Consider the following 24261-nt stretch of genomic DNA (forward strand, 5'->3'; position numbering starts at 1 on the left):
TGCACACCATTTCAAGTTGTGTATTACTACCTCCACCAAGGAGGTTTTGTTTTTGGCAGCACTTGTTGGTTTGTCTATTAGTAACTTTACTCAGATTTTTATTTAATTTTGTGCATAGGCAGGTCCTAGGCCAAGAAACAAGTTATTAGATTTTGAGGCAGATCTGGATATGTTTAGCATTCAATTTTTCCCTCTTATCTTTAAAGTGCTACCCTGGCATTTGTAGATTGCATACAAAAGTTCATATTCCTTATACAAAGTAGCCCCAGCTATCATAATGTGGGCAAAGTGAAATTTTTCAATAATTATGACCCTAAAGTTTGTAAAGGTATCCACACCCTGAGTGCTATCTAGTTTAATATTCTATTATGCATTTGAAATACCTTTTACATTTGGCTTTCCATAAATAAAACAAGTCCTCAGGCATATATTTTAATTCTATTCTTATTTGTCACCAATTTTGTTGTTCAAGAGTCCTTTATCTGACAATGACAGAGTTGACAAAAAATATCTAATACATATTCTATATTGCCCTGATCAATGAAAAAATATATAAACACTAATGAGTGATTACCTTTATTCAAAATTCCTTTGTAAATAACTCTAAATATACATAACAAGTCCATTACTAATTCTCCACATGTTTAGTTCTAGCTTCTTACTCTTTATTATTTCTCCTCTGTGTCCTTGGCATTCATCCACGTTTACACAATCTAAATATATTGAATTGACATACAATTGCAAGCTTTTCATTCTTATAAGCATATCTAAATGACATTCTCCCAATCGGTGTATAAATTTGTTTTTTGATTCATTGGACTAAAACCTTCTTTTCTGTCTTTGGCATTCATCCACATTTATACACAATATCTAAATAGAATGAATTTCCAAACAATTACCAGCTTTTCACTCTCAGGGCATATCTTAATGGCATTCTCCCAAATGGTATGTGAAATTATAAAATTACATATTTCCATTTCAAATGCTCATTGATAGATTCTTAAAATCACATCTTTCTTTTGTTTTGAATTCACTATCATAAATATATATATATATATATAATATATATATATATATATATATATATATTGTAATTAAAACATTTCAAATTCATCTTAAAAACCTTGTGTGCACATATTTTTTTATTCCTTTGTGCACTAGTTGTAAAACATGTATGCACACACATGCACAAAGCTTAGAGGGAACATTTTTCATCATATATATCACACTGGAAAAGTTTCTCTCCTGTGTGGGTTGTTATATGTTCTTTAATATTACCTTTATCTGAGGAAGCATAATCACGAATATCACACTAGAAAGGCTTCCCTCCTGTGTGGGTCATCTTATGCCTTTCGAGAGCACTCTTTTGTGCGAAAGCAGAACCACACAGGTCACATTGGAAAGGCTTCTCTCCTGTGTGGGTCATCTTATGCTTTTTGAGAGAACTCTTTTGTGTGAAAGCAGAATCACACAGGTCACACTGGAAAGGTTTCTCTCCTGTGTGGGTCCTCATATGCACTTGGAGATCACCTTTTCGTGTGAAAGCAGAATCACAAAGGCCACACTGGAAAGGCTTCTCTCCTGTGTGGGTCATCATATGCTTTTTGAGACCACTGCTTTGTGAGAAAGCAGAATCACACTGATCACACTGGAAAGGTTTTTCTCCTGTGTGGGTCCTCATATGTTTTTTGATATTACCTTTATTTGAGGAAGCATAATCACAAATATCACACTGGAAAGGCTTCTCTCCTGTGTGGTTCATCATATGCTCTTTGAGATTTCCCTTATGTATGAAAGCAGAGTCACACAGGTCACATTGGAAAGGCTTCTCTCCTGTGTGGGTCATAATATGGTCTTTGAGAACACTACTTCGTGAGAAAGCAGAATCACACAGGCCACACTTGAAAGGCTTCTCTCCGGTGTGAGTAACCATATGATGATTGAGAGATTTTTTATGTATGAAAGCAGAATCACATAGGTCACACTTGAAAGGCTTCTCTCCTGTGTGGATCATCATGTGAACTCTGAGTTGATAATTTTGTAAGAAAGCTTTATCGCACAGGCCACACTGGAATGACCTCTCTCCTGTGTGGCTCCTTTTATGCCTTCTGAGGTTACTCTTATCTGCAAAAGCAGAATCACAAAGGTCACACTGGTAAGGCTTCTCTCCTGTGTGGGTCCTCAAATGTTTTCCGAGATGAGCCTTTTGTGAGAAAGCAGAATCACAAAGGCCACACTTGAAAGCTTCTCTCCTGTGTGGATCATCGTGTGAGCTTTGAGATGAGTTTTGTGCCATTTGAGATCACTATTGTGAGAAAGTAGAATCACACAGATCACACTGGGAAGGCTCGTCTCCAGTGTGGGTCACCATGCGATATCTACGATGACTTGTGATATACTGTAGCTGTCTCGCAGAAGTCACACCACATTCTCTTCATCGTATGATGCATATGGAATCTGCGGATAGCTCTTCCAAAGAAATGGTGATAGTTACCCTCATCCTGAAAAAAAGAATGTAACTATAAGACTGACATCTAACTCTTTGAAATTGTGTAATACACTGTAATAGGAGTGTGGATGTTTTGTATACAAACTATTTCATACTTGAGTCCCTTGATACCTAAACAGACTGTTTGTCCATCTCATCACCTAACATAAAATAGGTAGAAACAGATACGGTGCTATATTTTATTCTGCTTTTTCATTACAAATGTGCTGGAAATCATCCAAGAGATACTACATGCTGCTGCATACTCAACCCACCATGACCAGAAGGACTCAAGTTTTGCTCTAGCCTTCTTCATCACATCACTAGATTTGGAAGTGGGGAATGGCCCAGCTGGCCTAAATCTTTACAAGACCTACTCTAGGAAAGTTTAATACATTCATCTCACTCAAATAAGTGATACAAGTCACATTGTTTAGGACACACTAGTAAGTGGTGTACCATGTTTTTTATCTAAGAAATTGTACAGGTACTTTCTAGTTATTCATGTGGGTATATAGTAAGATTAAGCAGTACTTTTGCCCAATATTTGATAAGGAAGAAGGATGTATCTAAGTGGTGTACTGTGTTTTTGATATAAGAAATTGTACAGGTACTTTCTAGAATTTTTCATGTGGGTATATATAAGATATATAAGTAGTACTTTTGCCTATATATGATAAGGAAGGAGGTTGTATCTACTCAATTCCATGTAAAGATTGTGACAAATGCTATATAGGTTAGACTGGAAAAGAATTAACAGTAAGGTTAAAACAACATTAGTACCGTGTCAGGAATGGTCAAATGTCTAAAACATTATTTGTCTATTTAAGGGGTTTTACTCACTGCATGAATTGGGAGGGTGCAAAAGAAATTGTTATAAATAAGTTATATTTGACTAGAAATATAATAGAATCCAGTTTGATTAAAGATACATTTATCAACAGTTTAAATTGAATGTACAAACTTGATCATTTTATTGTTAAAAACAGTGGTGGGCCAAACGTCTGCTGCCACGAACTGTATAGATTAACCATGAGAGACTCCCTTACAACCTCTTCCTGTTCCCATCTATGGCTTCTCACTTTGTATACATACTCATCTTTGTATCATCATTGTATGTACCCTGAAGATGTCTAAATAGACAAAAGGGCTCAGTCATCCTTTTATTACTTTCCTTGTTGATTTTTTCTGCATACAGTGGTACCTTGACATATGAGTGCCCCACCTTACAAGATTTCCAAGACATGAGTTGCCAATAGTTCAATTTTTTTTGCTTTGAATTGTGATCCAAAATTTGAGGTACGAGCCACCGCTAGTTAGCACATTGAACACCACAACACAACGCCTGCCCAGCATCCGCAGCTCACACGTGCAGTCAACATATTTACCTCTCTGAGAAAGCATCTGTGACAAGTTGTGCTCATGTTTTGTACTTATTGTTCATCTATTTGATCAAATTTCTATTTATAACCATGGGCCCTAAGAAAGCGAGTGGAAAGAACAGCGTTGAGAAGAAGAGGGTCATGTCCATTGAATTAAAGCTTCAAATTATAGAAAAAAGTGAGAGTGGTGTGCAAGTAATGGACTTGGCAAGGCAGTACGAGCATAGTACCTCTATGATATGTACCTTACTAAAGAAGAAGGAGTCGATAAAGGCTATACTGCCTGCCAAGAGCGTTAAAATAATTCATAAGCTCCGGACCTCTGTCCATGGAAAGATGGAAAATCTGCTCTTTGTGTGGCTAACAAAGAAGCAGCTTGCAGAAGATACCATGATGGCGGCTATTGTCTGTGAGAAGGTAAAAGCCATTTACACTGAATAGCTGCAGCAGATCCAAGGCACTTCAGCTGATGAAGCAGCAAAAAAGTAGTTTAAAGCCAGTCAGGGGTGGTTTAACAATTTTAGAAAAAAAACTAGCATTCACTCCATCATCACCATTTTAAACTTTCATTAAATCTGGCTTCCGCTAAATAGAGACTTGTTAAATCAGGCTTCTACTGTACTACAATTTGAAAGGAGATTTGATCAACTCTGGGTCAATCAAGAGGCTAAAAATAATTTTGAACAAAGTCACTAGTTGACACACTTGGTCAAGGTCAACTGTGGGAGGACACAGAGGACCTAATCAGAGGCCTGACCTACCCAAGCTACAAGTAGGGTTCATCATCAAACGACAAACCGGTATCCCGGGGTTTCGTAATTTTCCTGAGCTATATAGTACTACTCCTGGGATTTTTCCAGCATAAGCTATTTGAGTCATCTACAAGCTACAGATCTCGCAAATTTCCCAGGATTCCCATGCCTCAGTGAATACAGGGAAATCATGGTATGTCTCAGTTTCCCGTCAATACATCGGGAAGGTATGAATTATAACATTCTAAACACATGACATGTTGATTATGTTAACCTTATACTTAATATGAATATTTAATACATAACATATACATACATTATATATACTAGCACATTTTGTGGATAACACATAAGAAAATGTAAGTATATAAAGAACATGCCAATTCTATTTACAAATGGTTAATGTATTACAGTTAAGACATCAGCTACCCCCTCCCCCTCCCTACCACCCCCTTCCTCTTTCCACTCTTGGCTGCTGATTAGGATTTCATGCCCAACGTTTTCAGAGTAACATATGCTCTCAATTACTTTTTATTTGATGACGAAAAATGAATGTGAAGTTATGTGGGAAAAAACTGGTAACATCAGTAAATGAGGTGGAAGAAGTAATCAAGGAAATGTCGACACTTCATTACTAATAATAAATACTGATTACTAGTAATTTCTAATTTCTACTAACTACTTATTACTGTTATAAACAAAATGCAAGAGTTTCCAGGGAGATACACAATCCCAGTGTCCCGGGAAAATCATGGGCTCTCACTAAATTGTCGTCCTCATGGAAAAGTTGGGAATCCTGAGAAAACCCCGAGATATGTTACATGTGCTTCACTTCCTGTGCGCCAGGATAGTGCCCAGAGTGTCAAATACCTTTCCCGGGAATGAATGTCTATGGGAATGACGAGATCCCAAAATCTCATAGCTAGAAGTGATCTGGGTGAATAAATCATACCTGCATACAGTATCAATGTAAGATTATATTAGGGAAGATGTAACTTCGCAAGCTATAATTCACTGACTTGTAATTCATACAACATGGATTTGTGCAGTGAACATAAAAAACTTTTTACTCGCAAAAATATCATAATCAGTGCACAGTGAATTCAGAGTGAACTTCATGAATTCTTTATTTCATACCGAGGAAGACAAGATGGAGCTCTATCTCCTAACAGAAATGTATAAACAATGAAAATACTGTACATAGAATACACATGTTGATAAATATGAAGATACTTGTTTTTTTTTTATGCATCGCTACCAACATTAACATTAATTTGTGATACATATATGGTATTCAAAACCCTCAATCATAAAAGCTAGCCAATTAAAGAGGTACGAATTGTATCTGAGAGACCTGACCTGAACTAACCTAACCTAAACCCGTGTTTTTCCAATCTCTTTATTTTTTTTTATAGCTACTGTTTGATAGAGTTCAAAATGCTCACAATAATAAGAACTTGCCTATGATATAGGTAACTGCAATTGTGAGACTGGTAAACATCTTGATAAATACCTGCACATTTACCCGCCCAGAATGCCAAATACACAGCCTAACAGGAATTCTTCCATCAAAATTCAAAGCATATTGACTCAAAATTCCTTCATTTGAAAAAAAAATTCATAAAGGTTTCAATGCTGATTGATTTTTTGCTACTTACATCTGCATCTTGAACTATAGAACTTGATATCTGGCTCATGTGTTCCTAGGGATAAATGTTGTGATATGAACGATAGTGTACTTCATTTCCTACGGAATTGCGTAGTTTTTAATATATTAAATATGAAAGATATGGAATTTAGCTTACCTCTCTTCCAGAACGATCCGAGAGGGACCTGTGGGAAAACGGGGTTTTTGGGTGGGGAGGAACAATAAATGGAGTAATGCGGGTTGGCAAAAACATAAAATCATGAGAATAACACATACGAATTTAATGGAAATACAATAATTTCACTCTTGTTGGCGGGTTTGTACCGTGTTTTTGGGTCTCTACATGGCAACCATTTTGTGGTTTAGCGGCGGCAGCGAGGAATCGCTAAATATCTTGCTATAATCGCTAGATTTAGCGAAGCCCACTCCGGGCGCGCATTGGCTTACCTCTCTTCGTGAACGATCTGGGGGGACCTGTGGGAAATCGGGGTTTTGTGGTGGGGAGGAATAACAAATGGAGTAATGCGCGTTGGCAAGAAGATATAAACATGAGAATAACACATAAGAAATGCATGGAAATACAATATTTTCTCCCGTTGTTGGCGGGAGTGTGCAGTGTTTTGGGGTAAATGAATGGCAGCCCGGTCTCACTAAACGCCGACCAAAACCACACAATGACGGTTTTTGCTCAAATGCATAATTTATATATAAAAATAACATATGGTTGCATTATTTGACCTATTTTCTTTAAAATGTGTGATTTCCATGTAAAATCATCAAAGAGAAGTTACGTTTTTATCCTCTGCAAAATTACCAACCGGCAACCAACGCCGACCAAACCCAAACAATGACGGCTTTTGCTCAAATGTATAATTTTAAATAAAAATTAGCATATGGTTGCATTATTTGACCTATTTTCTTTAAAATGTGTGATTTCCATGTAAAATCATCAGAGAAGTTACGTTTTTATCCTCTGCAAAATTACCAACGTCGACCAAAACCACACAATGACGGTTTTTGCCCAAATGCATACTTTATAAAAAATATATATATATAGCATATGGTTGCATTATTTGACCTATTTTCTTTAAAATGTGTGACTTCCATGTAAAATCATCAAAGAGAATACGTTTTTGTCATTTGAGCAAAAGCCGTCATTGTTTGGGTTTGGTCGGCGTTGGCTGCCGGTTGGTAATTTTGCAGAGGATAAAAACGCAACTTTTCTAATTATTTTACATGGAAATCACACATTTTAAAGAAAATAGGTCAAATAATGCAACCATATGCTATTTTTATATATAAATTATGCATTTGATCAAAAACCATCATTGTGTGGTTTTAGTCGGCGTTTGTCGACTTTGGTCGGCGTTTAGTGAGACCCATGGCAGCCATGTTGTGGTTTACAAACGGCAGCGAGGAGTCGCTAAATATTTTGCTATATTCGCTAAATTTAGTGAAGCCCACTCAGGGCGCACAAAAGTTGCTAATCCTACAATAGGATATAAATAGTGAACCTCATAAAGCAAGTGCCTACATGACTTTTCCGCCATTTCATAACATCGGAAAGAAATTTGATAGTCTATATAATGAGAACGTAGTATGAAATTGATTGTCTATATCAGGGGTTCTTAACCTTTTTTCTCCAATTCCCCACTTTTTAGTGAGCCAACTCTCCATTTCCCACCACAGCATCGGTCTTTGACAAATTTGATTTTAACCCATGCAGTGTTTAGTACTTAAATATACGCTTTGCTTTTTTATGCCATTTTACGGCACTTAATTTTTGTTTGCATATATTAGATTTTTTACTAACAGTTATCACATGGAAATGAAATACACCAGAAACAAACAAAAACACATCGATAAAAAAAAAAAAAAGACAGTGGTTCTTCTGTCCGACCGGTCATTCCCCACTTGGCAACTCCGCCATTCCCCACCAGTGGGGAATTCCCCACAGGTTAAGAAACACTGGTCTATATAATGAGGACGTAGTTTTAACCTACCCACACACAAAAGAAAACATTATGTTTGGTAGTCGAAGGAGCAATGAAACATGTAACTAGACCTATTCCGAAAACATCAATAATAGCGTTACCATTACCTTATGAAGATGAGATTGAGGCTTGTGGTGCGTCGTTATCGGAATCGCTCTCTTCGTCTTCGTGTGGGATGGCGGCAAGGCCTGACGGCCGCTTCCTGTTTGACTGTGGCTGATGCCTCGAGGAAGAAATGGTGGGCAACTTCCTCTTCCCCGAAAGTCTAAAGAAACATGTAACGTGCGGAATACTGTGTAACCCATTCAACTCCGATGACAAGATTCTTGTCATTTGGTCAAATAAAACAAAAAATCATAAAACACCAAAATGTTTGATCAAACACCAGAAAAATATGACGTCAGTCCTCCTCGCTTCGCTCGCGGCGAGCGAAGCGAGGAGGACTGACGTCATATTTTTCTGGTGTTTGATCAAACATTTTGGTGTTTTATGATTTTTTGTTTTATTTGACCAAATGACAAGAATCTTGTCATCGGAGTTGAATGGGTTAAAGTACTCGCCTCTTAGTCCTGGCCGCTTCGCCAACCACAGGCGCTCAATGTTCTGAGTGTGGATATTCTGTTGGTTAGGATCTACAAAGTGTTCTTTGTGGTTTATCACGTCGTGCGTGTAACCTTCATCACAGAGTTGGTTATACGCACGCCACGAGTCACTATAAACAACACTCCTAGATCTAATGTACTGTTTGATTATGGGAACGAGCTTACCAGCACTCCTGTCTTTGTTTACGAGAGGCACATGATACCACCAAAAACCCAGAGTTGTGTTGTGATGCGACCACGACCGTGCTTCCGCTTCACAGATAAAGTTTCATCAATCTCCACCTCAATGCCCTCACCCTCAACAGCCTCCTGATTGTCGAACCAACGCTCAGTGACCTCGGAACAGAAACTGCGCCAGTCGACACTAGTGGTTGGAGCCCACTTCAAACTCTTTCAAACAGTGTCATGATTCCACTTTTTCTGAAGCCAGTGGTTCGTTCACAAAGGACAGTATCTCCGAGGGTTTCAAGTGCGTTCCCTCGAGGAAAGTTCCTTTATAATCCGAAGTAGTGAATTGGCACTGCTTTCTGCGCTTTGCTTTCGATTTTTTTCCAACGGTCACAATACCACGAATGCCTATCTTCCCTATAAGTACAGGGAAGTTCACAATAAGGGCACTGTATTTGTTGAGGAAGGACACCGTGATTTCAACTCCGATGACAAGATGTCTTGTCATTTGGTCAAATAAAACAAAAAATCATAATAAAACAACAAAATGTTTGATGATCAAACAGCACCAGAAAAATATGACGTCATCAGTCCTCCTCCTCCTCGAGGAGGAGGACTGATGACGTCATATTTTTCTGGTGCTGTTTGATCAGCAAACATTTTGTTGTTTTATTATGATTTTTTGTTTTATTTGACCAATTGACAAGACATCTTGTCATCGGAGTTGAATGGGTTAATTAAAAATGTTTTTGAGACAGTGTCGTCCTGATAGAGGTCCTTGATAAAGTTCCAGTAAGTGTAGGAACACCCAGTACACAACGTAGTCATTCTAGGAATTGATAAGGTAGGCTTTGTGGTAGGGTCAGGTCAATGTAGCAGGCTTGGGTCAAGCTAACGTAAAAAATGGAGATGAGGCAACGCTACTGGAATGTAGCCAGTAGCGTATGGGCCAAACTTACGCTCGCGTTTATGTATGTTAATAACTTGTACCAATTCCTAGTTATTGGGGTAACGGACGTTACTGGATGTAATAATCGCCCATCCCAAGAACCCAATGTTTAGGAGAAAGACATGAGGAACCCAAGGAAGACGTTAGTTGGGTAAAAGTAGCTATTCGTTGCTAATGTAGCTATTCGTTGGAAGCGTAGGTCAATAACAATAACAAATTTGGCTGATACTGAGTTCACCGCAGCAATCCCTTCATAGAAGGTGGAATCTGTGTGGTTTTTATTTGATATTATGCGTTACTTTTTTTTAGACGTCTTCTGCAACAGTCATTACTCGAAGTGTAAATTCTCCCCACCCAAAAACCCCGATTTCCCACATTTCCCCCCAGATCGTTCGGTGCATTATTTTAACAATTAATATCTTAAAATCTACGCAATTGCGCAGGAAATGAAGTACACCATCGTTCATATCACAACATTTATCACTAGGAACATATAAGCCAGATATCAAAGTTTAGGGTTGGGTGAATCCATAAATCGTCCGTGCTTTCTTCTTGAATTCAAAACGCCGTGCAATCATATAGTGGTAGGTAGCTTAGTACATGAGTTGTGTGTTCGCACTTGACACTTGCTACACTACAATTCTGCCGTCAAAAGGCAGAACACATTAAGTCTTATAATTGGGTTTTTCATAATTTGGTATCCGAGGAATCAGCAGAAAAAGACGAACCTTACCATTATTATATCGGGGTCTCAGCAGGCGGACTGCATTAACTCGTTATATTTTTCTATGTTATTAGAAAGCAAATTGAATGTTTTGTGGGAATCTAATCTAATGCCACAAAGCAACGGTTCTAATGTCAATTCCTAGCCTAGGTTTGCAGAACTACAAGATGTAAATGTAAGAAGCAAAATGAGAATTCAAGCTTTTACCATAATTTTATTTTATTTTTTCTAAGCTAGGAATTTGGAGTCAATGTGCTTGGGATTTTGGTGGCAGAATTCCTGTTTGGCTGTGTATTTGGCATTCTGGGGAGGGGGAAATGTGCGGATATTTATCAAGATGTTTACCAACCTCACAACTTTCAGTTACCTATTTCATCGGCAAGCTCTTATTATTGTGAGCATTTTTGAAGTCCATATACAAATACACCAAATTATAATGATATGGTTTAATGTCACAAACTCCTCCCATCGGAAGGGTGGGATGGTGCCCCTCACAGAGGACTTTGTAGCGTGGGGTTTAATGAACCCTGCCCTTGGTTCAACTTTGCTGGTGGCAGGATTCGAACTGCTATCCCATCGACCTTCACCACAAGTAACGACGTCCTAACCTGCAAATCCAGTGAGCTTCCAAATTGGAGTGGCTATTAAAAAAAGAAAAAAAAAAAAATGAGATTGGCAAATAAAGGGGTTAGGTTAGGTTAGTTTAGGTCAGGTCTCAAAGGTGCATTTCTTACCTCTATAATTGCCTAGTTCTTATCCTTGAGGATTTTCAACACCATATATAAGTATTGCATATTAATTTTAATGTTGGTAGCAATGTATAAAAAAAAATTAGTCCGGGAAATATCTTCATATATATCAATGTGTGTATCCTGTGTACTTTCATTGTTCTTACATTTCTATTAGGTGATTGAGCTCCATCTTGTCTTCCTCAGCATGAAAATGAAGAATTTATGAAGTTCACTCTGATTTCACAGTGATAATCTTGTGAGTAAAAAGTGTCTTGATATTCACTGTACAAATCCATGTCATGTTAATTACAAGTGATTGAATTATAGCTTGAGAAGTTATACCTTTCTTTATATAAACATAGATACTGTATGTAGGCCATAAGACCTCTATGCCCAGATCACTTCCAGCTTGGGTAGGTTAGGCCTCTGATTTAGGTCCTCTGTGTCCTCCCACAGTTGACCTTGACCAGCTGTGTCAACTAATATAAGAGCTATGTCAACAAAAGGTGTGTAGAACACACAGACGAGGTAGAACAGGGGAGCAGAGGTGTCAAAAGCAGAAATGTAGATAATAGCAGCTCAATGGAAAGAGAAGATAACTGCTTTTATGGATTTAATGAGGGAGGTGGCAACCTCCTCCGACTAGTAAATCTAGAGGAGAAACTAAGAAAAATGAATGAAGCATAGGAGGTTAGGTTTAACCAATTAACCCAGTTTCGGCTATGGCATTCCTTGGGGAGATGGGACTGCTCAGACAGACAGTCTAGGGAACGACAACAACAACAACAACTAATGTAAGACTTTCCACAAATTTATTTTTAGGCTATTGATTGACCCAGAATTGATCAAATCTTCTTTCAAATCATAATACAGTAGAAGTCTGATTCAACAAGTCTCTATATATCGGAAACCAGATTTAACAGAAGTTGAAACTAATTGGAGGAATAACCATTAAGCCAAGTATATTTTGTTATTTGCAATCATCTCCCATTAATTTCGATCTAAGTTTGGATGTGATGAGTGAAAATCTGCAATATAGAAAGAATCCCCAAACATAATAAGTTTTATAGTCCATCTTTGAAATTCCCCCCTCCACACACTTTGAAGACATTTAGATTTGATTAAACACGTTTTAAACACATTCTGAAAACATTCAAAAACAAAAAACTACAAGCATAAGAATGTATATGCACACACACACACACACACAGCATAGTTGGTAGAGCGCTGAACTGGGAAGCAGAAGTGCTCCCAGCACCCAGTTCGAATCCTGCCCAGGGCCGAAATTATTTCGGTATCGCTGTGCCTCGGGTCGTTACTCTGACTCTCGTGGGCGGGGAGTTGGGTGTGTGTGTGTGTGTGCAAGGTCATAGCATTACCCATAGATCGGACCTACGAGCTCTGAGCTCTCTTCCAGGAGGGAAATAGCTGTCGATCACGAGTCCAACACGTAATCCAAAAGACCAAGTGAATACACACACACACTCTCGATGGCGCAGTTGGTAGAGTCCCAGAGTGTCAGTATGGCGGTGCTGGTGGTACCTGTTTTGAATCCTGCCCAGGGCTGAAATTATTTCAGTATCGCTGCGCTTCGAGTCGTTACTCCAACTCTCGTGGGCGGGAAGTTGGGGGTGATTGTGCGTGTAAGGTCATAGCATTACCCATAGATCGGTCATACAAGCTCTGAGCTCTCTTACGGGAGGGAAATAGCTGTCGATCACGAGTCCAACACGTGATCCAAAGACCAGGGTGAAACCAAGGTGAATACACACACACACGCACACACTCGGTGGCGCAGTTGGTAGAGCGCTGAACTGCTACCATAGTAGCCCGTAGTTCTTGGTTCGAATCCTGCCCAGGGCCGAAATTATTTCGGTATCGCTGCGCTTCGGGTCGTTACTCTGACTCTCGTGGGCGTGGAGTTGGGTGTGTGTGTGTGTGTGTAAGGTCATAGCATTACCCATAGATCGGACCTACGAGCTCTGAGCTCTCTTCCATGAGGGAAATAGCTGTCGATCACGAGTCCAACACGTGATCCAAAGACCAAATGAATACACACACACGTCGGTCGAAGTGACAGTGGAGTGTGGAACTCCAGATAAACTTCAAATTTCGTCGATCTCAACAAGGAGTACCTTTGTTGTATTAGTAGGGAAGGGGAAAATTCGTGGTGTAGTGGGAAGGTGAAGAATAAGGAGTAAGGGAGGGATTACTGAGAAAAATGGAAGGAAATGTGGAAGGGAACGAACGGGCCCCGGACGTTAGAAGGGGTGTCAACAAAAGGTGTATAGAACACACAGACGAGGTAGAACAGGGGAGCAGAGGTGTCAAAAGCAGAAATGTAGATAATAGCAGCTCAATGGAAAGAGAAGATAACTTCTTTTATGGATTTAATGAGGGAGGTGGCACCCTCCCCCGACTAGTAAATCTAGAGGAGAAACTAAGAAAAATGAATGAAGCATAGGAGGTTAGGTTTAACTAATTAACACTAGTTACCCAAAGAGTTGATAAACTGGAAGAACTAAAGAAGGATAATCAAAACCTAACTAGAGAAATAGAAGAATTAAAAAGACAGTTAAAAGAAGTAAAGGATGAGAATGAGGAATTAAAGAATAATAATAAAGAGAATAAAGAGTCCATAGCAAAAGAAGCACAGGGTTGAAGAAAAAGTCCAAGAGAACAACAAAATTGTATTTAGAGATATAGTGACACAGCAGATGAAAGAACAAACTAAGGACACAGTTATTAAAGTGATGAGAGAGAAGGAGAATATAGTAAGAGACTTAGCAGACAAAAAGAAATGTATAATTATGTTAGGGATGGAAGAGAAGCATAATCCAAATAGAACCACAAAAGTAAAAGAGTAGAATAAGGTAAACAAGATATTAGAAGTAGATCAAGAGTATAAACAAGAAACAGAAAGAAATTGAAGAAATATATAGAATAGGAAAATACAATACAGATTAGACCAGACCAATTAAGGTTAAATTCAGGTCACAAACGACAGCAGAGAATGTCTTGGCAAAAACAGAGAAACTAACAAACAGTGATCAATATAAACAGGTATGGATAAAAAGAGAAATGAATAAAGAGGACAGGGAGGAGGAGAAAACAAAAAGACTAGAAGCTAAGGGGGAAAATGAGAAAAGGACAGAGTCAGACAAAGAGAAATTCTATTGGGGAGTAGTGGATATGAAAGTGAGGAAATGGTTCATAGCAGAGAAAAACGGAAGGGAAACAGAAAACACGATGGAAGTAGCAGAAAATTAAAGGTGTCTTACACAAATATAGATGGCTTAAAGGGGGTGGAGTTATGTTCCTGACTAAGAAGGATATAAATGTGAGGAATGTCACATATGGAAAGAATAGAGTAGAGATGATTATGATAGAAGTGAAGGACAGGGATGGGAAGAGCAGGAAGTTTGTAGTAAATTATGTGCCTCTTAAAACGGCTTCGTGGGAAGAGAGAGTACACAAAAACATATTAGAAGACACAAGGATAACACTAAATAAGATAATAGAAGATGGAGGAAGAATAGTTATAATGGGTGACTTTAATTGTAAAGAAATCTTCTGGGAAGAGATGACAGTAAAAGGGTGGAGATGACCTATGGGGAAATGTACTACTTGGTATGATTATAGAACATACAATGACGCAATGGATACAAGAGAATACTAGGTATAGAAATGAGGAAGAACCATTGAGACTGGACCTAATAATCACATCAGAACCTGAAATAGTGGACAAGATTGAATATAAGACACCAATAAGTAAAAGTGACCACATATTGGTTGAACTGGAACTAAATGAGGAAAAATACATAGAAAAAAATGAATAATATAGAAAGGGAAGATTGATGTATGGAAAAACAAATTTTAATAAGATAAGAGGATTCTTTCAAAAAGCAGACTGGGAAAGGATGCACAATTAGGAAACGACAATAGAAGAGAAATGGAATATTTTGACAAAAATTAAAGGAGTGGAAAAATATGGTGCAACAAAAATTGTAGGGAGTTAAAAGACAAAAGGGATAAAGCTTGGATAAAATGGAAAAAAAGACATTATGAACAAGCATATTAAATCAGTGTTTATGAGGGAGAACATACAACCTAGAGATATCGAGTGGGAGGAGAAAGTCCCCCCTATGAAAGAGATAGAGGTAACAAGTAATGAAATAATGAATCACTTGAGTAATCTCAATGTCAGAAAATCGCATGGAGCAGATGAAATGGCAAACTGGATTTTGAGAGAATGCAGGAATGAACTAACAGACAAAATACATAGACTAATAAGCAGTTCATTGAGAGAAGGAAAAGTTTCAGAAGATTGGAAAAGAGCAAATATAGTACCAATATATAAAGGGGGAAACATGGTAGACCCTATTAACTATAGATCAGTCTCTCATACAAGTACGATAGCTAAAATTTGTGAAAGAATTATCAAAAGTAGATGGGTAAGGCATTTAGAAAAAAAAAAAAGTACTAAATCCAAGGCAATGTTGATTTAGACAAGGATGATCATGCATCACAAACTTAATGTGTTTCTATTCAAGGCTAATAGGTGTAATACAAGAAAGATGGATGGGCTGATTGTGCATTTCTAGACCTGAAAAAAGCTTTTGATATGGTGCCACATAAGAAATTGATAAAGAAATTAGAAACTGCAGGAGGAATATAGGGCAAACTGCTGAAGTGGATAGAAGACTTCTTGCATGAAAGAAAAATGAGAGTGGTAATAAGAGACAAACACTCTAATTGGGATGAAGTGATTAGTGGAGTTCCACAAGGAACAGTTCTGGCCATAATGTTTGCCATATATATTAATTATATGGATAAAGGAATTGAAAGTTATATGAGCTTCTGTGCGGACAGTGCAAATTGTTGATAAAAGTGAACACTGTAGAAGATTGTGAATCACTGCAGATTTATCTCAATAAAGTATAGGAATGGAGTAGAAAGTGGGAGATGGAATTCAATATCAAGAAGTGTTGTATAATGGAATTTAGAAGATGCAAAAACAAGAATAGTGGGATCATATAAATTGGGAGAGGAAGAAATTAAAAAAGAAAATGAGAAGGTGAGAAAGACCTGGGAGTCATTATTATGAATAATATGTCCCCTGAGAAACATATAAAAAAACAAATTGGAGAAACTTATGATTTAATAAGAACAATCAAAGTGGCATTTACATACCTGAACAAAGAAATGGTGAAGAAAATACTAGTCACTTTGATAAGACCAAGATTGGAGTATACAGCAACGACGTTGTCACCAAGTACAAAAAAATGTATAACAAAACTTGAAAGAATACAAAGAGCAATTACAAAATTGGCACCAACGCTCTCAGAACTACCATATGAAGAGAGACGAGCAAAACTTGAGCTACAAACATTAGAGCGATAACTATTTATAGAATCATGAAGCATAGAAACTATTGATAGAGAGGATTTAATAAAATGGGATAGTAGAGATACAAGAGGACACGGAAAGGAAATCAAGAAAGACAGCTATAGAGGAGATCTGAAAAAGAACAGCTTTCCCCACAGGGTAATAGATATTTGGAACAAATTAGATGAAAATGTGGTGGGTGCAGAAACAAAAACAGTCTAGAATAGATAAAACGAAATATGAAGATGGGACACCACGAGCATAGCTCCCCTTCCCGGAAACTACAACTAGGTAAATACACACACACACACACACACACACGCACACAAGAGTAATAGACAGTTGGAACAAGTTAGATGAGAAAGTAGTGTGTGCAAAAACAATACATGAATCTAAAAATAGTTTAGATAAAATAAGATATGCCTCATCTGCTGAAGTGCCTTGGGATCTGCTGCAGCAAATCAGTGTAAATGGCTCTTGCCTTGTCACAGACAGTAGCCTCTGTTACAGTATTTCCTGCAAGCTGCTTCTCCATTAGCCACACCAACAGCAGATTTTCCATCTTCGAGGACAGAGGTTCGGAGCTTAGAAGTCATTTTAATGCCCTTGGCAGGCATTATAGCCTTTATTGACTCCTTCTGCTTTAGTATGGTACATATCATAGAGGTACTACGCTCGTACTGCCTCATCAAGTCCATTACTCGCACACCACGCTCAAGTTTTCCTATAATTTCATGCTTTAATTCAATGGACATCATCCTCTTCTTCTTCTCAGCACTGTTCTTTCCACTTGCTTTCTTAGGATCCAAGATTATAAAAAAAAAATTGATAAAATAGATGAACAATAAGCACAAAACATGAGCACAGCTTATCACAAATGCTTTCTCAGCGAGGTAAACATGTGGACTGCACTTATGAGCCGCGGATCCTGGGCGGGCGGCCCTTGTCTTGTAGTGTTCAATGTGCTAACTAGCGGCGGCTTGTGCCTCAAGTTTTGGATCGCAGTTCAGAGCAAAAAATCGAATGAGTGACAACTCGTATCTCAGACATCTCATAAGTTGGGGCACTCATTTATCAAGCTACCACTCTGTCCAGAAAAACCACCAAGGAAAATAATAAAATTATGACTAAATCCTCTTGTCTATTTAGACATCTTCAGGGTACATACAATGATGATACAAACATGAATGTGTATACAAAGTGGAAGGCCATGGATGGGAACAAGAAAAGGTTGTGAGAGACATTTGGGCCACCACTTTTTTCTAACAATAAAAATACCAAGTTTTTATATTCCTTGACTGAAATCTAAGTTGTTGAAAAATGTATCTTTAATCAGACTGGATTCTATTACCACATATTTTAAGTAAAATCTCACTTATCTCTAACACTTTCTTTGGCACCCTCCCAATTAATGCAGTAATGATGTTTTAATTCTTTTCCAGTCTGACCTATATAGCATTTGTCACAATTTTTACATGGAATTGAATAGATACATCCTTCTTCCTTGTCAAATATTGGGCAAAAGCACTATTTAATCTTACTATATACCCACTGAAAAATTCTAGAAAGTACCTGTGCAATTTCTTAAATCAAGGACATGACACATCACTTACCAGCGTACCTTAAACAATGTGACTTGCATCATTTATTTGAGTGAAATGAATAAACCCTAAGTAGGTCTTATGAGCCCAAACTTGGAATGTTATGGTGTTATGTTAAACATGACTGCTGTGGCCAGCTGGGTCATTCCCCACTTCCAAATCTTGTGATGTGATAGAAAGCTAGAGCAAAACTTGAGTCATTCTGGTCGTGATGGATTGAGTATGCAGCAGCATGTATCTCTTGGATGATTTCCAGCACATTTCCAATGAAAAAGTAGAATGCAATATATCATATCACCATATCTGTGAGTGTCTCTACCTATTTTATGTTAGGTGCTGGGATGTACAAATGGTCTGTTTAGGTATAAGGGGACTCGAATATGAAATGGTTTGTATACGAAACATACACACTCCTATAACAGTGTATTATATATTTTCAAAGAGTTGTATGTCAATCTTATGATTACTTTTTTCAGGATGAGGGTAACCATCATCAATTTTCAGGAAGACCTATCCACAGATTACATGTGTATCATATGATGAAGAGAATCTGGTGTGATATCTGTGATATCTTAGATACTGCATGATGACTCACACTTGAGACAAGCCTTTCTAGTGTGCTTTGTGTGATTCTATTTTCTCACAATGGAGTGATCTCACAAAAGGGCAGTCTGACATGGCATATGAGGACTCACACAGGAGGGAAGCCATTCCAGTGTCGCCTGTGTAATAAAGTTTACTTACAAAAATATAAACTCAGAGCTCACATGATGATCCACACAGGAGAAAAGACTTCCCAATATGACCTTTGTGATTCTGTTTTCTAAGAAAAGGTTTATCTTGGAAAGCATTTGAGGACCCACACAGGAGAGAAGCCTTTCCAATGTGACCTTTGTGATTGTGCTTTCACAGATGTACCCTCAAAGAACATAAGGACCAACAAAGGAGACAATTCATTCCAGTGTGGCCTGTGCAATAAAGTTTGCTTACAAAAGTATCATCTCTGAGTTCACATGATGATCCATACAGGAGAGAAGCCTTTCCATTGTGATATTTGTGATCCTCTTTTCTCATAAACGGTTTATCTCAGATAGCATTTGAGGACCCACACAGGAGAGAAGCCTTTCCAGTGTGACCTGTGTGATTCTGCTTTCTCACAAAAGAGTGGTCTCAAAAAGCATTTGATGAACCACACAGGAGAGAAGCCTATCCAGTGTGACCTGTGTGATTCTGCTTTCACACAAAAGAGTACTCTCAAAGAGCATATGATGACCCACACAGGAGAGAACCCTTTCCAGTGTGATATTTGTGATTATGCTTCCTCAGAAAAAGGTAATATCAAACAGCATATGAGGACCCACACAGGAGAGAAGTCTTTCCAATGTGACCTGTGTGATTCTCCTGTCTCACATAAGTGTAGTCTCAAAAAGCATATGATGACCCACACAGGAGAGAAGCCTTTCCAGTGTGAACTGTGTGATTATGCTTTCACAAAAAAGAGTATTCTCAAACAGCACATGATGACCCATACAGGAGAAAAGCCTTACCAGTGTGGCCTTTGTGATTCTGCTTTCTCAGCAAAAAGCAATCTGATGCGGCATATAAAGACCCACACAGGAGAGAAGCCTTTCCAGTGTGATCTTTGTGATTGTGCTTTCTTAGAAAAATGTACCCTCAAAAAACATATAAGGACCCACACAGGAGAGAAGCCTTTCCAGTGTGACCTTTGTGATTCTGCTTTCTCACATAAGAGCAGTCTGAGGCGGCACAAGAGGACCCACACAGGAGAGAAGCCTTTCCAGTGTGACCATTGTGATTATGCTTTCTCACAAAAGAGTGATCTCAGAAAGCATATGAGGACCCACACAGGAGAGAAGCCTTTCCAGTGTAACCTTTGTGGTTCTGCTTTCTCACAAAAGGGTGATATTAGTAAGCACTTGAGGACCCACACAGGAGAGAAGCCTTTCCAATGTGACCTGTGTGATTCTGCTTTTGCACAAAAGAGTGCTCTCAAAAGGCATAAGATGACCCACACAGGAGAGAAGCCTTTCCAGTGTGATCTTTGTGATTGTGCTTTCTCAGATAACTGTACCCTCAAAAAACATATGATGGCCCACACAGGAGAGAAGCCTTTCCAGTGTGATCTCTGTGATTCTGCTTTCTCATATAACAGCATTCTGAGGCAGCATATGAGGACCCACACAGGAGAGAAGCCTTTCCAGTGTAACCTGTGTCATTCTGCTTTCTCACAAAAGGGTGTTCTCAGACAGCATATGAAGACCCACACAGGAGAGAAGCCCTTCCAGTGTGACCTTTGTGATTCTGCTTTCTCACAAAAGGGTAATCTCAGAGAGCATTTGAGGACCCATACAGGAGAGAAGCCTTTCCATTGTGACCTGTGTGATTCTGCTTTTACAACAAAGAGTGCTCTCAAAAGGCATAAGATGACCCACACAAGAAAGAAACCTTTCTAGTGTGATATTTGTGATTTTGCCTCCTTAGAAAAAGGTAATATAAAAAAATATATGAGGACCCACACAGGAGAGAAACATTTCCAGTGTGACATGTGCAATTCTCCTTTCACACCAAACAATCATCACATGATGACTCACACTGGAGGGAAGCCATTGCAGTGTGATATATATGATGAAAAATGTTTCCTCTAAGTTTTGTGCATGTGTGTGCATACACATTTTACAACTAGTGCACAGAGGGGAAAAATGTGTGCACACAAGGTTTTCAAGATTAAACTGAAATGTTTTAATCACAAAAAAAAAAAAAAAATCATGATAATGAATTCACAACAAAAGATGTGATTTTAAGAATCTATCAATGACATTTGAAATGGAAATGTATAATTTCATAATTTCACATGTAGTTTTGAGATCATTTGTACTGTTGTTGACACCATTAGTTCTTAGTCAAGTGATATAAATCAAGAAGCATGTTATAACTTCCCCACTCATTAAATTAAATAAGCTCATGGTCTGATAACTGAATACTATGGGATATAGTGATGACTGAAAAGGGGATGAAAGTTGATGTCACCTAAACAGAAGTATTGAACATCAGTAGAGAAAATAAACAACTAAATATAAGTATTAGAAATGAAAGGCTGAGGCAGTCACAAATTTTATGTATGTGGGAGTCGGACGAGAACAGACAAGAAATTGAATCTATTAACAAAATCAACAAATTTAACCAAAATATCAGTGCACTATACTCACTTCAGGACAAAAAATACAGGTTAAATGCAAAATTTTACTGTATAATACAAAACTGACCAATTCTGATATATTGATCAGAAGCATGGTCAAAATCATAGTCAACAATAGGAGTAGTAGAGATGAAAATGCTTAGAAGTATAACAGGGACAGACTTAGGAATACACAAATAAGGGAGGAATTTTGAATGACAAATAATAGAAATCATAGAAACAAATAGACGTAGGTGGTACGGACATGTAATGAGAATGGACCAAGAGAGACTGCCATGACAAGCACTGACATGGAAGCCTAACACAAGAAAACTAATTGGTAGACCCAGGAAGAGATGGATTGCCAATGTGTAGGAAGTGCTAGAAAAAAGAGGTGAGGGTCTGCAAATTGTGGAAGAAAAGAAAATATATCAAAATGGAGAGGAATGGAGAAAAATTGTTGGGATAAGGCTCACTAGCTGACCAGGATTACTCTACCAGGCATCTGGTGAGAAATAAAAATAATAAATTCTGTTTACATATACCAAGGGCTCATTTGCCCTCACAAGGGGAAAAAAATCCTTGGTATATGTATATACAATTTGATTCATTAGAAATAAAAAACACTAGAATTGTCTGAAGTATTTAGTTACTGGCCATCAGGACTATTTAGGGGAAAAAATGTGTAATTTCCTACTGAGACCTACTGTTGAAGAATAACAACATGAGGAAAGAAGATATTGATGAAAAAAGGCTACTAAAAGAGCTTTGGGATAAAAAAAAAATGCAGAAAACTGGTCCAGCATGTTGAATTCAAAGGAACCAAAGGGTGTGATTCTAAAATGAACTGGTAGGTGCTAGCGAATGGCTGGATGAAATAATGAAAACTGCTACATCCATATACAAGACAGATTCCCAGAGGTTGAGTTACAAATATGGTCAGAGCTTGATATCCTCTATTTCAAATTATGATTTATCATTTGGTAGTGATCATGTTAATTCCCTTTGTCTTGAATATCATAATTTTGTGGCTGATACTACAGAAATAATTCGTTGGTCAGTTTAATGGTTTGAAAATCTCACTGCAAGAGAAAAAATATATAAAAGTTTGCTCAAACAGTGGTATTTGTTCTTCAGAATTAACAGTTCTGTGACATGGCAAAGTTGATGGATACTGAAGGAATATTCCTTGTAGGTAGTGCAGACTGTGAGCAAGGTTTTAGTCCGATAAATCAAATACAAAACAAATCAAGACACCATTTAGGAGAATACTATTCAGATATGCTTATGAAAATAAAAAGCTAGCAATTATTTGGAAATTCAATCAATTTAGATAGAGTGTATAAATGTGGTTGAATGCCAAAGACAGAAAAGATATAAGGAGCAAGAAGCTAGAATTACACAAGTGGAAAATTAGTAATGGACCTGTTATGTATATTTAGAGTTATTTACAAAGTTAGGAATTTTGAATAAAGGTAATCACTCATTAGTGTTTATATATATTTTTATTGATCAGATCAATATAGAATATGTATTGAGTCTTTTTTGTCAACTCTGTCATTATTGTTACACAAAGGACTCATGAAATACAAACTTGTGAAAAAAAGAATTAAAATATATACCTAATGACTTGTTTTATTTATAGAAAGGTACATTTAAAAGGTATTTCAAATACGTAATAAAATCTTAAACTAGATAGCACTCAGTGCATACCTCTACAAACTTTAGGGACATATTGAAAATTTTCACTTTGCCCACATTATGACAGCTTGGGCCACTTTTAATAAAGAATATGAAATTTGTATGCAATCTATAATTGCCAGGTTAGAATATTAAAGATACAGGGGAAAATTGAATGTGTAAACATATCCATATCTGCCTCAAAATTTAATAACTTGTTTCTTGGCCTAGGACCTGCCTTTCCACAAAATTTCATCAAAATCTGAGTAAAGTTGCTAATAGACAAACCAACAAGTGCTGGCAAAAACAAAACTTCCTTGGTGGAGGTAACAATACACAACTTGAAATGGTGTGCATTTGCTTAACTGGTTTGTAGTGACTTGCAATGACAAAAAGTTGTACACCAGGAAATTTCAGTACACCTTCACAGGTGGTATTTATGAAAACATTTAAATTAGAAATAAAACATGTTCCTGGCCACAAAAGTATCCTTGCTGATACTTTTGAGGTATCAGTTTTAAGGAGGAAGGTTTCACACCCTATTGTGAATATAGTATTTCATGTCTGCCACTGTCACGCCTTTGCATAAATACTGTAAAATTATAAAACATGTTTATGTGTGTAGCTGTGCACCTTGTGTTGAAGTGTACATTGAATTGTGTTAAGGACAACATTAAACCATGAATGGACCAACAAATTCGAATTTATTGCTAAAACCAGAAATGGTGAATTTCATGCACTTTGTGTTGTGAACATATGAATGAAGGTGACTGCAAGAAACCATGAGGCCTACATCAGGCAGTTCCATGTCCATTACCACCTGTCATCCCCATCCATAAAGTTATCTAACCGTTTCTTAAAACAACTGATAGTTTCAGCACTCACGACATGGTTACTAAGTCTAATCCATTTGTTGACCACCCTATTAGTAAACCAATTCTTGCCTATTTCCTTCTTA

The 24261-nt window shown here is 37.7% G+C and overlaps 3 protein-coding genes across 4 annotated transcripts; 2 read left to right on the forward strand and 1 right to left on the reverse strand.

The window, feature by feature from the left end:
• Positions 1-830: 830 nt before the first annotated feature.
• Positions 831-6626, reverse strand: LOC143031244 (uncharacterized). 2 transcript variants are annotated; one of them, XM_076194830.1, is made up of 2 exons: positions 6595-6626; positions 831-2501 (listed from the first exon to the last, which is right to left on the reverse strand). In XM_076194830.1, the coding sequence occupies exon 2, from the start codon at positions 2294-2296 to the stop codon at positions 1313-1315; it is 984 nt and encodes a 327-aa protein (XP_076050945.1). In that variant the 5' UTR covers positions 2297-2501; positions 6595-6626; the 3' UTR covers positions 831-1312. The 2 variants fall into 2 exon arrangements, with proteins under 2 accessions (XP_076050945.1, XP_076050944.1); XM_076194829.1 differs by having other exon boundaries at positions 6428-6619.
• Positions 3961-4311, forward strand: LOC143030311 (putative CENPB DNA-binding domain-containing protein 1). The gene has a single exon (XM_076193464.1). The coding sequence runs from the start codon at positions 3961-3963 to the stop codon at positions 4309-4311; it is 351 nt and encodes a 116-aa protein (XP_076049579.1).
• Positions 6627-10196: 3570 nt separating the features above from the next.
• LOC143031240 (uncharacterized) lies at positions 10197-23231 on the forward strand. Its single transcript, XM_076194825.1, has 2 exons — positions 10197-10243; positions 18904-23231. The coding sequence occupies exon 2, from the start codon at positions 19612-19614 to the stop codon at positions 20899-20901; it is 1290 nt and encodes a 429-aa protein (XP_076050940.1). The 5' UTR covers positions 10197-10243; positions 18904-19611; the 3' UTR covers positions 20902-23231.
• Positions 23232-24261: the final 1030 nt, after the last annotated feature.

This window comes from Oratosquilla oratoria, chromosome 12 (genome assembly GCF_046742065.1).
Source record: "Oratosquilla oratoria isolate Oo_2021 chromosome 12, ASM4674206v1, whole genome shotgun sequence".
Taxonomy (NCBI): Eukaryota; Metazoa; Arthropoda; class Malacostraca; order Stomatopoda; family Squillidae; genus Oratosquilla; species Oratosquilla oratoria.